The sequence below is a fragment of the Centruroides vittatus genome, unplaced genomic scaffold, assembly GCF_030686945.1.
Source record: "Centruroides vittatus isolate TY-2023 unplaced genomic scaffold, ASM3068694v2 contig_420, whole genome shotgun sequence".
Taxonomy (NCBI): domain Eukaryota; kingdom Metazoa; phylum Arthropoda; class Arachnida; order Scorpiones; family Buthidae; genus Centruroides; species Centruroides vittatus.
Window position 1 is genome coordinate 216,528 of NW_027122228.1, and position 15,047 is coordinate 231,574.

The following is a 15,047-nucleotide window of genomic DNA, read 5'->3' on the forward strand; positions in this document are numbered from 1 at the left end:
TCGTCAAGCGGTGTACATCGGAGAAAAGGCCAACAGGCTAAAATCTCCATATAAACTGGAACAAAGAAGAAGAAGAAGAAGACTTGACAGTTCCCAGTCAAGCCAGATATCGCTTCTCGGCCTTATTGACCAAGATCAGTATTTGTCAGTCAGACAAAGTTACTGAGTAGATAGTCATCTAATCTTGTAAGCCCAACCGAGAAGTCGACGTCGTTCCGTGGATCGGATGCTGCCGGATCGTTTTGGGTGATCGCTGTTCCTGGTGTTCCTGCTTTGGGTGCTCGTCGTCTGCCTTGGGTGCCTTGGTTCCTGCTCTTCTGCTGGTGCTTCCTCGACTGGTCTTCGACTTCGGCCGTTGTTCCTGCTGGAGTTGGACTTTGGTTCTTCTGGTTGGTGTTCTCCCACTTTGGTGTTGGAATTTTGGCGACTGGACTTTGGATTTTCGCTTACCTGGATTTTGGACTTTGAAACTGGACTCTGGACTCTGAATTTGGATTTTGGACTCTGACAGACTGTAAGATAGAATTTTCTGTTTACTAAGTATTGTTAGTTAAAATAAGATGGAGGAAAGAGAAGTAGTAGTTAATTATGAAAAAACTAGAATTAAAAGTGATAGCTCAGGAAAGTGTGATATGGAAAGAATGGATAGAGTATATGATGTCAATTTTGGAGGATGCTGAGGCTCTGGTACAAGTTGATGAAATTTCGGATAAGATTTGTGTTATAACTGCACGTAATGAAATTACTAAGATGAAAATATTGGAGTTAAAATGGGTGTGGAAAGATAAGTTTATAGATATTAGATCAGTTAGAGGTGATATCAAGAAGATGCAATTATTGCATGTACCTTATATGATAACTAGAAAGGATATCGAACAGAGTTTAACTGATTATGGAAAAATCATACGAATTGAAAAAGAATACTATATGCCCAATAAGAATATTTTGACAGGGAAGAGATTTGTTACGATTAAAATGCAAAAGCCTGTTCCGAACTTTATTGATATCAAGGAGAGAAGAATAAGGATAGAATATCCTGGAGTTAAATGGATGTGTTCTATTTGTCTGTCAGTTGAACATAGAGTGAGGGATTGTCCTAATGTTAAATGTTATAGTTGTGGATTGGTAGGTCATAGAAGACCTGAATGTCCAAGAAATAGTGAAAAAAAGAAAAGTAACGAAATCGAAGTGGTAGATCAGGAAATGGAAAAAAGTGTAGAACAGGAAGTTGTTGTTGAGAAAGAACAAGAGATTAGGCAGGAAAGTCCAAAAGATAAAATAGTTAAGGAATTACAAGAGGTTTATGAGGAATTAGAAAAAGTATAGAACAGGAAAAAGAAGTAGAGAGTGAAAAGAATTTAGATAGTAGTATTGTACAGGAGAAAGAAGCTAAAGGAAAGGAAGGTGTGAAAACAAGGGCTCAAATAAAGTATAGGAATAAGTTATTATGTGAAAAAGGATTTAGTGATGATTATGATAGAGTACCAAAAGTCTTTGAAGTGAAATGGAATGGCCAGAATTATAAAAAGACAAAAGCTGAACTGAGAAAAAAAGGATGGTTGAAAACTGACTTTAAATTATGGGGGGCGATTGTTTATCATCCCTACCCAACGGCACAAAAAGATATGAAAAAAGAATTTATAAGACGTTTTAAAGGTTGTGGACAAAAGTCTGTTTGCCTATAAGGTCCTTAATGGTGCAATCGTTACAGAAGAGTAGTAGTATTTGATTGTTTTTTAAGTTTTTGGAGCGTTGTTTAAGTGATTTTTGATTTTTGGTTTGTTGTTAGTTTTAAGTTTTTCTTGGTGCTTTAAGGTTCAGCGTTTTGCTTTGCGTATACGAGTTTTTATTGCTTTTAGCTGCCTGTGCCCTGACCCATGCCCGCCTGCTTGTTTTGTTTTGAACAGCAGGTCGGGGGGGGGAAGAGGACCGACAGAGTTCTTACTGTATATACGGGTTTTTGCTGTTCTTAGTCATCTGTGCCCTGGCCTCGGCTCGCCTGCTTGTATTGTTTTGGCAGCAGGACGGGGGGAAGGGATTGTCAGCGCTTTTATTGATGTTTTTTGTTTTGAGTTTAAGTTCGAGTTACTGCGTTTAATTAACAGTATTGTTATGGTACTTACCTTGATGTTTTCCGGTGTTTTGTGATAATTTAACAATTTGTTTGGTAACTTACCTTTGTAGTTCCTTGGATGTTGTGATGTTGGCTGCTTTTTGGCTTTTTTTGTTACTTACCTTGGTTCCAGTGATGTTTTGTAGTTGTGCTAACCTGCTGTGGTTAGAAGTGTGAGGATTTCTATTTTTCGTTAAGTTATCGTTTTTCGACGATATAGCCACATCTTCCCTCTTCACTCACTTTGGTGCTCTTACTCGACCACTGTGGGTCGGTATTGAAATCCGAGTGTAGGGGAGACGTTGGTTTTTGTGGCACCTCGCTCCCCCTTTCCCATAGGGGTGGTGCCGCTCAAAACTTTAAAACCACAGTATCCAAAAGTAGATACAGCCAAAACCCTCGATACTTGGATCGGCAAAGACAGTAACAAACACAACATGACCGACATCACACATAAATTAAAGCAGGCAGTGCAAAATTGGGGAAATACTTGGCTCTACATGCCTGAAAGAGTAATAATAGCTAATAAGGTTCTTATTGCAAAAATTATGTACCAACTCTACACAACAAACTTATCAAAGAAATCGACAAGATTATCTTTAAATATATATGGCAACACGACTTTGAACCCCTAAACAGAAAAATTATGAGAAATACTATCAACAATGGGGGGTGGAATATAAAAGACATTGAGAATTCCCTATAAGTTTTCCAACATGATAAATGCCATCAAACAAGACATTCATCCTCTTGCTGACATAGCGAAATATATACTAGGACCAGCCGCCAGACGTATTACAAACCATCAAGCTAATCTACCATTCCTGATAGACAGCAACAAATGCTTTAAACTCTGGAGAAAAATAGATATAGAGCTTGCTGACAATGATCAACTTGAACATAGGATCAAGCCGAATGTGATATATAGAAACATACATCTACAAACTGAGAACAATAACCTAACCAACAATAACCCTAACTGGCTGGAAACATGGAATAATATCAAGATCCTACCTGCAGAGTGGAAGGAGACAGCCTGGAAAATGATAAACAATATTATTATGACCAAAGCCTTCTTGCACAATTATCATTGACTGAGAGACAATAAATGCCCCAGATGCGGGAGAGAAGAAAATATAATTCACATTTTCTATGATTGCACTATTGCCAGACAAAGCTGGTACTGGATTCGTATGATCTTCAAAATACCACTCAGCTGGGACACTGTTTTATACCACACTAACATCCCTGTAAGAGGTCAAAACAAATACCTTTTTAACTGTATGCTAGCTCTCACCAAGAGAATGCTTTGGAAAGCCAGGTGTTCATACTTTTATGATAATAAAAGGTGGAATGTAACTTTGATAGCCAACAAAATTAGAGAAGAAATTGGCCAAAAAATAATGATGGACTATAACACCCTAGACAAAAAGGACTTTAACAAACTGTATAACGGGACCAATTCTGTAATATGGAAGAATGTAAACAAAAAGATTGTACTAAATGATCAGTGGTAACATATGTATGTAACTTCTTTTTTTACATGTATTATTGTAATGCTAACTGTTATATTATCTATAACTTGTATAAAGACATACACTATTGCAAGGGATACTAAAATCCCAGTTTATTATGGGTTCTATGTTCTGTTCAAACAGGTTCATTAAATCACATATTACTATGTTTTAATCTTTTATACTTACATGTTACTATTACCACCCCCTTTGTAATATATTGTAGATATTGTATATACTTAAACTCATTACTGGGTGGTAACCCTTATGTCTGTGTCATTTATAAATGTAAAGTGTATTACTTTTAGTTATAATTGTATACTCAAGTATTATGTTATTTCCAAATGTTAGAATGATGTAACTTTTTAAGTATTAATAAACTTTATTTGAACAGTATCTGTTTCGTTGATCTAGCCAAATATTAACTTTTTGCTTGTTTTTATAGATTTACCTGCTTGGATTGCTGCTGTTTTTTTGCCTGTTTTTAATTGGACTTTTATCGAATCTCTACAAAGTTTCTACAAGCGTTTTAGCCTCTTGGTGAGTTTTTATTGTGAACATTTTACTGACTTTAAACACGTTCTCCTGCCGACTAGTTCGGCTACTTTGGCCGCCTGACGAGCATCCCGAGCTCATCGGCGAGTCGCACGTCTCCTGGAGACCGTCGGATGGAACCTTCCCTCCCATCGACAAGTCAGTTGTCCCCGAGAGGCCGTATGATGGGACCTCCGCTTCCATCGGCAAGCCAGCCAAGCCCAGGCAGCCGCCGGTCAAGATCTCCTCTCCCGTCGGCGAGCGCTACGTTATCTGGAGACCGCCAGATGGGAAAGTCCTACCCATCGACGAGTTCTGTGACGAAGGTCAGGGAACCGGCACTAGGTGAGCCCAGTGGCCTTGTTTCTGCTGGTGGATCCTCGGCTGATGTGGATGGTGAAGTTTGAGATGAGGAAGCTGTAAGAGAAAAAGAAGAATTAATGGAGAGACAACGTGAAAGAATGAAGAGATACTCGAAAATTAGATCAATCAGGATAATAACGAAGGAAAAGGTAAATACAATGGAGTTACTGCAGGTATTGGAGGAAACGCTTGGGAAAAAAGGATGTGTTGAACAGATATGCTATCATCTATGAAACGTCGTGGAGATTGGATTTAAGACAGTTGAAGATAAAATAAACATGGTTGGCAGAGAAATAAGTTAGTTAGTTAGTTAGTTCTAGTTTTTTGGCACAAGAGCCATACAGGCTATGCTGCGCCATGACAAATGGTAAAATTAAACAAAGCTAAATATATATATCACAAGGCGTCAATACAACACAAAAACACAAACAAACAGAACAACACAAATATAAATATATAATAAATAAATAAATAAATAAATTAGTTAACTTAAATCTCTCTATTAATATTTATAACTTTCAAAAAGTTCAGTATCTTATCAAGATTTGGCCTCTGGCCCAAAATCTCTCTCAAAGTTGCATTTCCAAAATGCTGTCTGCGACTCTGGTCAAAAGCAACACAGTTGCAAAGTATATGTTTAACACTTAAAGTACAAATGCAATACTGGCATACTGGCTGGTCATCACCCTTCAAAAGGTATTGATGAGTAAGCCGAGTATGTCCAATTCTCAGACGAGTAAGAATGACTTCAGATCTCCTATCATACTGTTTCTTGTGTGTCCAATTTTCTATTATAGGTTTGATCTCGTAAAGTTTATTGTGGACTTGTTCGTTCCACACATTTTGCCATCTCTCTGCTAGTCGTTTTTTAACAACCAGCTTCAAGTCACCTCCTTCAATAAACATTGTATGCTGAGAAGGACTTGCTGACTTTGCAGCTGCATCAGCTGCTTCATTCCCTTTTATACCTACATGGCCTGGGACCCAACAAAATTTTACAAAAATATTACTTGCAATAAGATGGCAAAACAGTTTGCGAATTTTAATCACTATAGAGTGAGAACTAGGTTCATGTGAGATCAAAGCCTGAAGTGCACTAACTGAGTCAGTGTAAATAACACAGCAACGATGACCTTTCCTAATTACATATTTTAAGGCTAGGTAAATAGCCTGCACCTCTGCAGTAAAGATGGAAGAATTTGATGCAATTTGTTCTGCCACGATCTCATCCTGGCAGACAAAGGCTGAGCCAACGTAATCAACCGATTTCGATCCATCAGTATAAATAGGAATTAAATTCCTGTCGTGATGTTGAATTTCTGCAAAGTGCTGCCTATAGATGTAGTCCGGGGTGGATTCCTTAGGAAACTGCTTTAAGCTAATGTCAACATTAATCACAGGAGTTGACCAAGGTGATATATTATCGACCTCGGCCTGTGAAATGTTGCTTGTGTCCAGGTCAATCGTGCTGCTTACATTCTCCATTCTAATGTCAAATGTAGGGACACAACTTGGGCGAGCTGTAAATAATCTTTTCAGCTGAGTATCTGATACTCTACAATAAACTGAAGGTTTAGCCAAAGATTTCTGTTTAATGTAATAGAACAGAGACAACTGCTCTCGCCTGAGAGATAGTGGGGGCTCATAAGCATCTACGTACAAACTTTGGACAGGAGAAGTTCGAAACGCACCAGTGCACAAACGCAATGCTTGATGGTGGATTGGATCCAGCATCCGAAGAGTAGATTCTCGCGCAGAGCCATACACAATACATCCATAATCAAGCTTAGAGCGAACAAGAGCTCTATATATTCTGAGCATCGAACATTTGTCTGCTCCCCAGAATGAGCAGCATAATACCTTTAAAAGGTTCAGAGATTTTAAACATCTACTCTTCAAATTGCGCAAGTGTGGTAAGAACGTCAATTTATGGTCAAACACGACACCCAAAAATTTTGCTTCGTTGACCATTGGGATTTTAACCCCATTTAGGTAAATTTCAGGGTCCAGGTGCAAACCACGCCTTCGGCAAAAGTGAATGCACGACGTCTTCTCTACGTTAAAGCTGAAACCATTGGTCTTGGACCAATTGTCTATGCGATTTAGGGAGGTTTGCAGTTGTCTCTCAATAAAACTCATATTACTAGACTGGCAGGAGATCTGAAAGTCATCCACATACAGAGAGTGTTTCACACTGGGAGGAAGACATTTAGCTATGCTGTTAATTTTAATTAGAAACAGAGTCACACTCAAAATAGAACCTTGAGGAACACCTTCTTCTTGTGTGTAAGGCCTAGATAAAGTTGTGCCCATCCTGACTTGGAATCTTCGATTCCGTAAAAAGTTTTTTATAAAAGTTGGCAAATTACCCCGCAATCCGAATTGGTGCAGATCACGAAGTATTCCGTATCGCCAGCAGCGATCATAGGCCTTCTCTATATCGAAAAACACAGACACTAAGTGCTGTCGTCTAACGAACGCTTCGCGTATGGATGCTTCAAGGTTTACTAAATTGTCCGTGGTACTTCTGTTCCTACGAAATCCACTCTGATGTGGTGAAAAGTAATCCTTTTCCTCTAAGAGGAACATCAAACGTCCATTTACCATTCTCTCAAAAAGTTTACAGAGACAACTCGTAAGAGAGATTGGTCTGTAATTAGAGGGATTCTTGCAGTCTTTACCTGGCTTGGGTATGGGAATGATGATAGATAGCCTCCAAGAGTCAGGAAAGGTATGTTCTGTCCATATTCTGTTGAACAGATTCAAAAGATTACAAAGGGAATTGTCTGACAAATTTTTAATCATGCTGTAGTGGATTTTATCCGGGCCTACAGCAGTATTCCCCGAGCGAGACATCGCTCTATGTAATTCTATTCTGGTGAATGGCACATTATATTCCTCATTAGATGAGGAGTAAAAGTTTAAGTACTGTTTTTCACTTTGAGCTTTATAAACCTGAAAATCCCTTGTATACACAATATTGCTGGATGAAGCCGAAAACGTCTCACCCAACAGATCAGCAATACCCCGTATATCACTGATTATTGTGCCATTATTTTCCAACATGGACAGAGAATGAGAAGCATATTTCCCATTAATTTTATGGATTTTATCCCAGACTGCTTTTGAGCTGGTGGAAGATGTTATGCTAGATACATACTTCCTCCAAGAATCCCTTTGGCTTTGCCTCCTTATTTTCCTGGCATTTGCCTTTGCTTTCTTAAAAGCAATCAAATTGTTAGCAGTGGGGTATCTTCTGAAAATCCCCCATGCTTTCTTTTGTTTTTTAAATGCTGCCTCGCAATTTTGACTCCACCATGGTTTCGGATGCTTTGGATATCTGGTTGATGTTATCCCCATTGTTTTTTCAGCTGCCTGAATAATAGTCGATGTGACGGCTTCAACTGCATCATTGATATCAGCAGTATTGACCATTTCCTCAGTGATTTTAGCCAAAGAAGAAAATGCAGGCCAATCTGCTGTTTCAAGTTTCCAGCGTGGTGGACGGGCTGTTTCACAGCTTTCTCTGCCTCGGTATTTTAAAAATATTGGGAAGTGGTCACTAGAGAGTGGATTAGATCCAACTCCCCATGTAAATGCTGAAAACAAGTTTGGGCTAGCTAATGATAAATCAATGGCAGTAAATGTTCTTGTTGGGGCATGGAAGTATGTCACTTCTCCGGTATTAAATATATACAGTTGGTGATTGCCTATAAATCTCTCAATGGCCCTGCCACGACGATTGATGTCGGGACTGCCCCACATTGGATTGTGACCATTGAAATCACCAAGTAGAAAGAATGGAGTTGGCAGCTGTTCAACCAAGGCATCCAATTCATCGTCATTGACTCTGACATCTGGTGGCAAGTATATCGAACAAACTGTGACAGTAACGCCAATTGAAATTCTGACTGCCACAGCTTGCAGTTCTGTTGTTATTTGTACCAGTAAAGACGGGATGCGGTTTGAAACCAGTACAGCCACACCTCCACTGGCGCGGGTGTGGCTGTCGTCATCTTTACGGTAAAGATCGAATCCTTTTAAAGAAATTCTTTCTCCAGGTTTTAGATGTGTTTCCTGGAGTGCCACGCAGAGAGATGAGGTAGAGTATGTCAGGTGTTTAACGTCAGAGAAGTTGTTGCGGAAACCACGACAGTTCCATTGGATTATTTTATAATCCATTATGTGTTTGAGGTAGCATTCTTTGCGAGGGTATCCCTCTTTAATTTAACAGGGGGTCTCTCTTTTGGAGGTGACTTTGGTTTCGTAACCTCCGTATTAGGCTCTTCGTCAGATATGTCAGAAAACTCACTCACAGATTGAGCTTCTGATTTTTTTGAAACTTTAGAGAGGGCTGCTTTCACTCTTTGTTTGTTAAGTGGGTTCTTACTGGCTTTTTTAGAACCCACATTTCTGGTTGTTACCCCTGATTTACTTACAGAGGTTTTAGTCTTTGTGATCTCCTTTTCTTCTGATTGTGTAGATGGGATCAATAAGCATCTTGCATGGCATGTAAGAGATTCGCTTGGGGATACAGAAATATCTGTTTGAACCCCACGTGTCGTAGTAGATTTCAACACGGCAGCAAATGTCTTTTGTTGCATAGGTGCACTTGGAGTGACCATGCGACGAGCCTCTGGATATGATATGTTTTTCTCAGTTTTTATCCGTTGAATTTCTTTTTCTCTTTGCCATGCAGGGCATTTCCGGGAGTAGGAAGGATGGGCATCTTTGCAGTTCACACAGTGTGGAGTACTTTTACATTCAGTACTGTCGTGACCTTCAGTTCCACACTGTGCACATAAGCTTTTGCCTCGGCAAGACGTCTGGGAATGTCCAAATCGCTGGCATTTAAAGCAACGCAGCGGATTTGGAATATACGGACGAACTGCACAGCGCAGATACCCGGCTGTAACAAAGGATGGCAATGTAGGCTTGTTGAACGTGAGGATTAAATGTTTTGTGGGTATCAACTTGCCGTCTCGACGGATCGAAATGCGTCGAACGGAAGTGACACCTTGGTCTGAGAGGCCGATCTGAATGTCTGATTCGTCTTCAGACATTAAGTCAAACTCAGATATCACACCTCGTGAGGAGTTCAAACTTACGTGTGGTGTGACCGAAATTGCCACGTCTCCAAGAGTCTTCATTGACAAAAGCTTTACTGTTTGTTGAGGAGAGGCTGTTTCTACTAGATCCCCTGACCTCAATTTTTGCGTTTTTTTTAAATGCCCAATGGTTGATTCAAATAGCTTTTGAATCAAAAAAGGAGAACACTTAGCAAGGGGTTTTTCTCCAGTTGCATGCACTATTAAGTAAGCAGGTTGGCTGGAGGTCTTTTCTTTTGTCTGTGCTTGTTTTTGGTTTTTGGTATCCATATTTAAGAATTTATATTCAGCTCCTAGTGACCCCACCCACCATGGGGCCCAACAGGGGGGTGCCGTCACATGGGAGACTCCCATAGACCGTCGCACCAGGGTTTCCCAGGAGCTATACCCTCACAATGCAGTCGAGAAGAGCACACCTTGTCTGACGTGTCTGCCCGGTCTGCATCGATCGGTTGACTCCAAGCCGAGGTCAACAATGACTCAACGACCAGCCGATTGACTCAAACGGAGCCTGATTTGAGCCTCCCGTTTATCCGAAGCAGGGGCCAAAGCAGTGTGTTGGGGACGGTATGTTGCCCCTCAACTACCAGGATCCCCCTTTCCGGCATACGGGACACCACGCACGGCAAACACATGGGTGGGCGTTCAGATCCCAGCGATGGTAAAGAAGAGTTTCTAAACCATCTCTGGGAGGTCCCCTCACCACGGACAGGAACCCACATGAGGGGACTTCCTCCAAGAATCCCTTTGGCTTTCCTCCTTATTTTCCTGGCATTTGCCTTTGCTTTTTTAAAAGCTATCAAATTCTCAGCAGTGGGTATCTTCTGAAAATCCCCCATGCTTTCTTTTGCTTTTTAAATGCTGCCTCGCAGTTCTGATCCCACCATGGTTTCAGATGCTTTGGATATCTGGTTGATGTTATCCCCATTGTTTTTTCAGCTGCCTGAATAATAGTCGATGTGACGGCTTCAACTGCATCATTGATATCAGCAGTATTGACCATTTCCTCAGTGATTTTAGCCAAAGAAGAAAATGCAGGCCAATCTGCTGTTTCAAGTTTCCAGCGTGGTAGACGGGCTGTTTCACAGCTTTCTCTGCCTCGGTATTTTAAAAATATTGGGAAGTGGTCACTAGAGAGTAAATTAGATCCAACTCCCCATGTAAATGCTGAAAACAAGTTTGGGCTAGCTAATGATAAATCAATGGCAGTAAATGTTCTTGTTGGGGCATGGAAGTATGTCACTTCTCCGGTATTAAATATATACAGTTGGTGATTGCCTATAAATCTCTCAATGGCCCTGCCACGACGATTGATGTCGGGACTGCCCCACATTGGATTGTGACCATTGAAATCACCGAGTAAAAGGAATGGAGTTGGCAGCTGTTCAACCAAGGCATCAATTCATCGTCATTGACTCTGACATCTGGTGGCAAGTATATCGAACAAACTGTGACAGTAACGCCAATTGAAATTCTGACTGCCACAGCTTGCAGTTCTGTTGTTATTTGTACCAGTAAAGACGGGATGCGGTTTGAAACCAGTACAGCCACACCTCCACTGGCGCGGGTGTGGCTGTCGTCATCTTTACGGTAGAGATCGAATCCTTTTAAAGAAATTCTTTCTCCAGATTTCAAATGTGTTTCCTGAAGTGCCACGCAGAGAGATAAAGTAGACGATGTCAGGTGTTTAATGTCAGAGAAGTTGTTGCGAAAACCACGACAGTTCCATTGGATTATTTTATAATCCATTATGTGTTTGAGGCAGCATTCTTTGTAAGGGTATCCCTCTTTAATTTTACAGCCGATTTGCCTTTTGGAGGTGAGGCTGGTGGTGTAACCACCTTATTAGTCTCCTCATCTGAGAAGTCGGAGAACTCACTCATAGACTGTCTCTCTGATCTTTTAGATTTAGAGAGGCTGATTTTAATTTTTGTTTGTTGAGTGGGTTCTTATTAGCTTTTTTTGAACCCACATTTCTGGTTACTACCCCTGCTTTAGGTAGGGGTGTTCTTTTCTTTATACTCTCCTTTTCTTCTGTTTCTTTGGATTGAGTTAATAAACATCTAGCATGGCAAGTGAGAGATTCATTTGGTGAAACGGAAATGTCTGTCTGAACCCCACGTGTGTTTGTGGACTTCAAAACAGCAGCAAATGTTTTCTGTTTCACTGGTGCACTTGAAGTGACCATGCGACGAGCCTCTAGGTAAGATAAATTGTTGACAGTTTTTACCCGCTGAACCTCTTTCTCTCTCTGCCATGCAGGGCATTTCCGGGAGTAGGCAGGATGGGCATCTTTGCAATTCACACAACATGGGATACTTTTACAATCGGTACTCTCGTGACCTTCAGTCCCACACTGTGCACATACGCTCTTTCCTCGGCAGGATGTTTGAGAATGTCCAAACCGCTGGCATTTGAAGCAGCGCAGCGGGTTTGGAATGTATGGTCGAACTGGGCAGCGCAGATATCCTGCAGTAACAAATGATGGTAATGTTGGCTTTCCAAAAGTGAGAATGAGATGTTTGGTTGGTATCAACTTGCCATCACGACGAATGGAGATGCGTCGGACAGCAGTGACACCTTGATCTGAAAGATTGATCTGGATATCTGATTCATCTTCAGACATCAGATCGATCTCAGATATCACACCACGTGACGAGTTCAAACTTGTGTGTGGTGTGATGGTGACATTTATGTCTCCTAGAGATTTAGTTTTTAAAAGCTTTGCTGATTGTTGAGGAGAGGCTGCCTCTACAAGTAAATCTCCTGACCTCAATTTTTGGATTTTTTTAAGATGCCCAATGGTTGATTCAAATAATTTTTGTATTAGAAAAGGAGAACATTTCGACAGAGATGTTTCTCCCGTAGCATGAACAATAAGGTAGGCTGGTTGGTTGGTGGAAATAAAATCGCTTGGTGGTGATGCATTGGTACATGGTGTTTTAGATTTTAGTGAATCCATATTGAAAAATTATTATTCAGCTCCCGGTGACCCCACCCACCATGGGGCCCAACAAGGGGATGCCGTCACATGGGAGATTCCCATAGACCGTCACACCAGGGTTTCCCAGGAGCTATACCCTCACAATGCAGTCAAGAAAAGCACATCTCGTCTGACGTGTCCGCCCGGTCTGCATCGATCGGTTGACTCCAAGCCGAGGTCAAGAATGACTCAACGACCAGCCGATTGACTCAAACGGAGCCTGATTTGAGCCTCCCGTTTATCCGAAGCAGGGCCAAAGCAGTGTGTTGGGGACGTTATGTTGCCCCTCAACTACCAGGATCCCCCTTTCCGGCATATGGGACACCACGCACGGCAAACACGTGGGTGGGCGTTCAGATCCCAGGGATGGTAAAGAAGAGTTTCTAAACCATCTCTGGGAGGTCCCCTCACCACGGACAGGAACCCACATCGAGGGGGGCAGAGAAATAAAGGTAGGAGAATTTAATTATACATGTGAAAGTTTAGAAACAGAACTTATTGTCTTAATGGTACGATTGGCGCCATGTAAAATCGACGAGGAACTGATAAGTGATATATTAATGAACTATGGGAAAATAATTAAAATACAGGTGAATACTTACCCAGTGACCGAGGTCAAAACGGGAATGTACAGAGTTGTAATACTAACGAGAAAAAGTATACCAAATTTTATAGAGATACTGGGAAGACAGGTGCAGGTCTGTATGTTGGGCAACAGAAAGAATGTCGCAAATGTGGCAGTAGGGAACATGAAATTGTGGCATGTAGTGTAAAACTATGTTATATCTGTAAAAGCCCATATCATTTAAAGAAAGATTGCGAGATTTGCTATAATTGTAAAACTAAACATGACAAAAACAGTAAATGTCCTGAGTTGACCTTTGCAGAAGTTTGTTGAAAGGGCCCTAGAAGTAAGAGTATAGAGAGAAAACGTGAACGTAGCCTAGAGAAAATAAGTCGAAAAGATAGTATAGTTGAGAGTAATAAGGTAATAGAAGTAGAAAATGTTAAGCAGCAAAAAGCAGGGATAGTGGAGGAAATGGAGACTGTTGTAGTGGAAGATAAGAAATGTAGAAGGAGTGAGGAAACAGAATCCAGGGTTTGTTCAGAAAAAAATCAAAGAATTAGAAGAGAACAAAGAGTTTAGAAGATCACAAATAGAAATACAAAGGTCATCCTCATTAGATAATTTAGCTATATTAAAAATGACTAAGGATATGTGGACAAATAAAAGGACTAAAAGAACTCCAAATTCTAAAAAAAATAATGGCTGATAATATTAACATTAATATACGCACAATAAATATCTCTGGGTTTAAAGATATAGTAAAGCAAGTTGAAATATTAAATTTAATTTTAACTAATTGTATCGATATTATAGGCATACAGCACATATTGAGGACTTTGTCGAATTAAGGTCATTACGAAAAATTTACACTGAACATAATATATATAGTTCTTTTGCGGTACGTAGAAGTACTGGCATTTTACTTTTAGTACGCAAAACAATTAAATTACAGGATTTTAAAACTGATAGTATGGGATGTATAGTTATGGCAGATGTAGATATAAGGAACCACCCATTAAGAATAATTAGTATATACGCACCTCTGAGAGCGGCTGAAAGAAAGGAATTTTTTTAAGAATTTTATTGAATTTTTAATTGGTGATTTTAACAATGGTTTGACTGTTTTAGATAAGAACGGGAGTTTACAGCCTGATAGTTCACGGGGGATTTTACATAGGATTATTGAGGATTTTAAATTAATTGATACTTACCGAGTTATACATCCATTATATTCTGGCTTTACATGGCAGGGGAGGGCTATCCAAGAACGCCTGGATCGCGTCTATATATCTGAAAAGTTAAATAATATTTTAGATGCTAAAGTATATGAACTGATTTACGAAAATCGAAAATTATCTGACCATAAGATGTTAGAGATTACTATTAATTTAACAGGAAAAACGAAAGTTCAAAATAGAATAAAAATTACGAAGGAAATATTAGAAAATGAAAAATTTATTGAGCAGACAAAGCAAATGTTAGATAATAAAAAGGAAAATATAAATTGGGAGACTTGGAAAAGATTGAAAATAGATATCTGTAAGATAGTAGAGAATGTGCAAAAAAGATTTAAAAATATAGATTCGATAATTTGAAAAGGCTACAGAGAAAATTGACAGAAAATATTTTAAAAGAAAATAAAAGTGAAATCGAGAGAATAGAGAGAGAGGTTAGTATCGAGATAGAAAAACGAAATAAAGAGAATTATGTAAAGTATAAAATGGAAAAGTATAGCATTAAGAGAAAAGCAAAAAAACATTTGTTTTCGAAGAAAATTAGATTACAAGAGAATTTAGAAATAAATCAATTAAAAGTTAATGATAATGTACGTACTTACTGATACAGAAGAGATACTTACTCAGTT

The 15,047-nt window shown here is 39.7% G+C and overlaps 1 protein-coding gene across 1 annotated transcript; it reads right to left on the reverse strand.

Moving 5' to 3' along the window:
* Positions 1 to 11,511: 11,511 nt before the first annotated feature.
* LOC136976737 (uncharacterized) lies at positions 11,512 to 13,056 on the reverse strand. Its single transcript, XM_067272097.1, has one exon. The coding sequence runs from the start codon at positions 12,592 to 12,594 to the stop codon at positions 11,512 to 11,514; it is 1,083 nt and encodes a 360-aa protein (XP_067128198.1). The 5' UTR covers positions 12,595 to 13,056.
* Positions 13,057 to 15,047: the final 1,991 nt, after the last annotated feature.

Excerpts from the sequence above, each read along its gene's own strand:
- LOC136976737 (XM_067272097.1), bottom strand. The coding sequence starts at position 12,594 with ATGGATTCACTAAAATCTAAAACACCATGTACCAATGCATCACCACCA.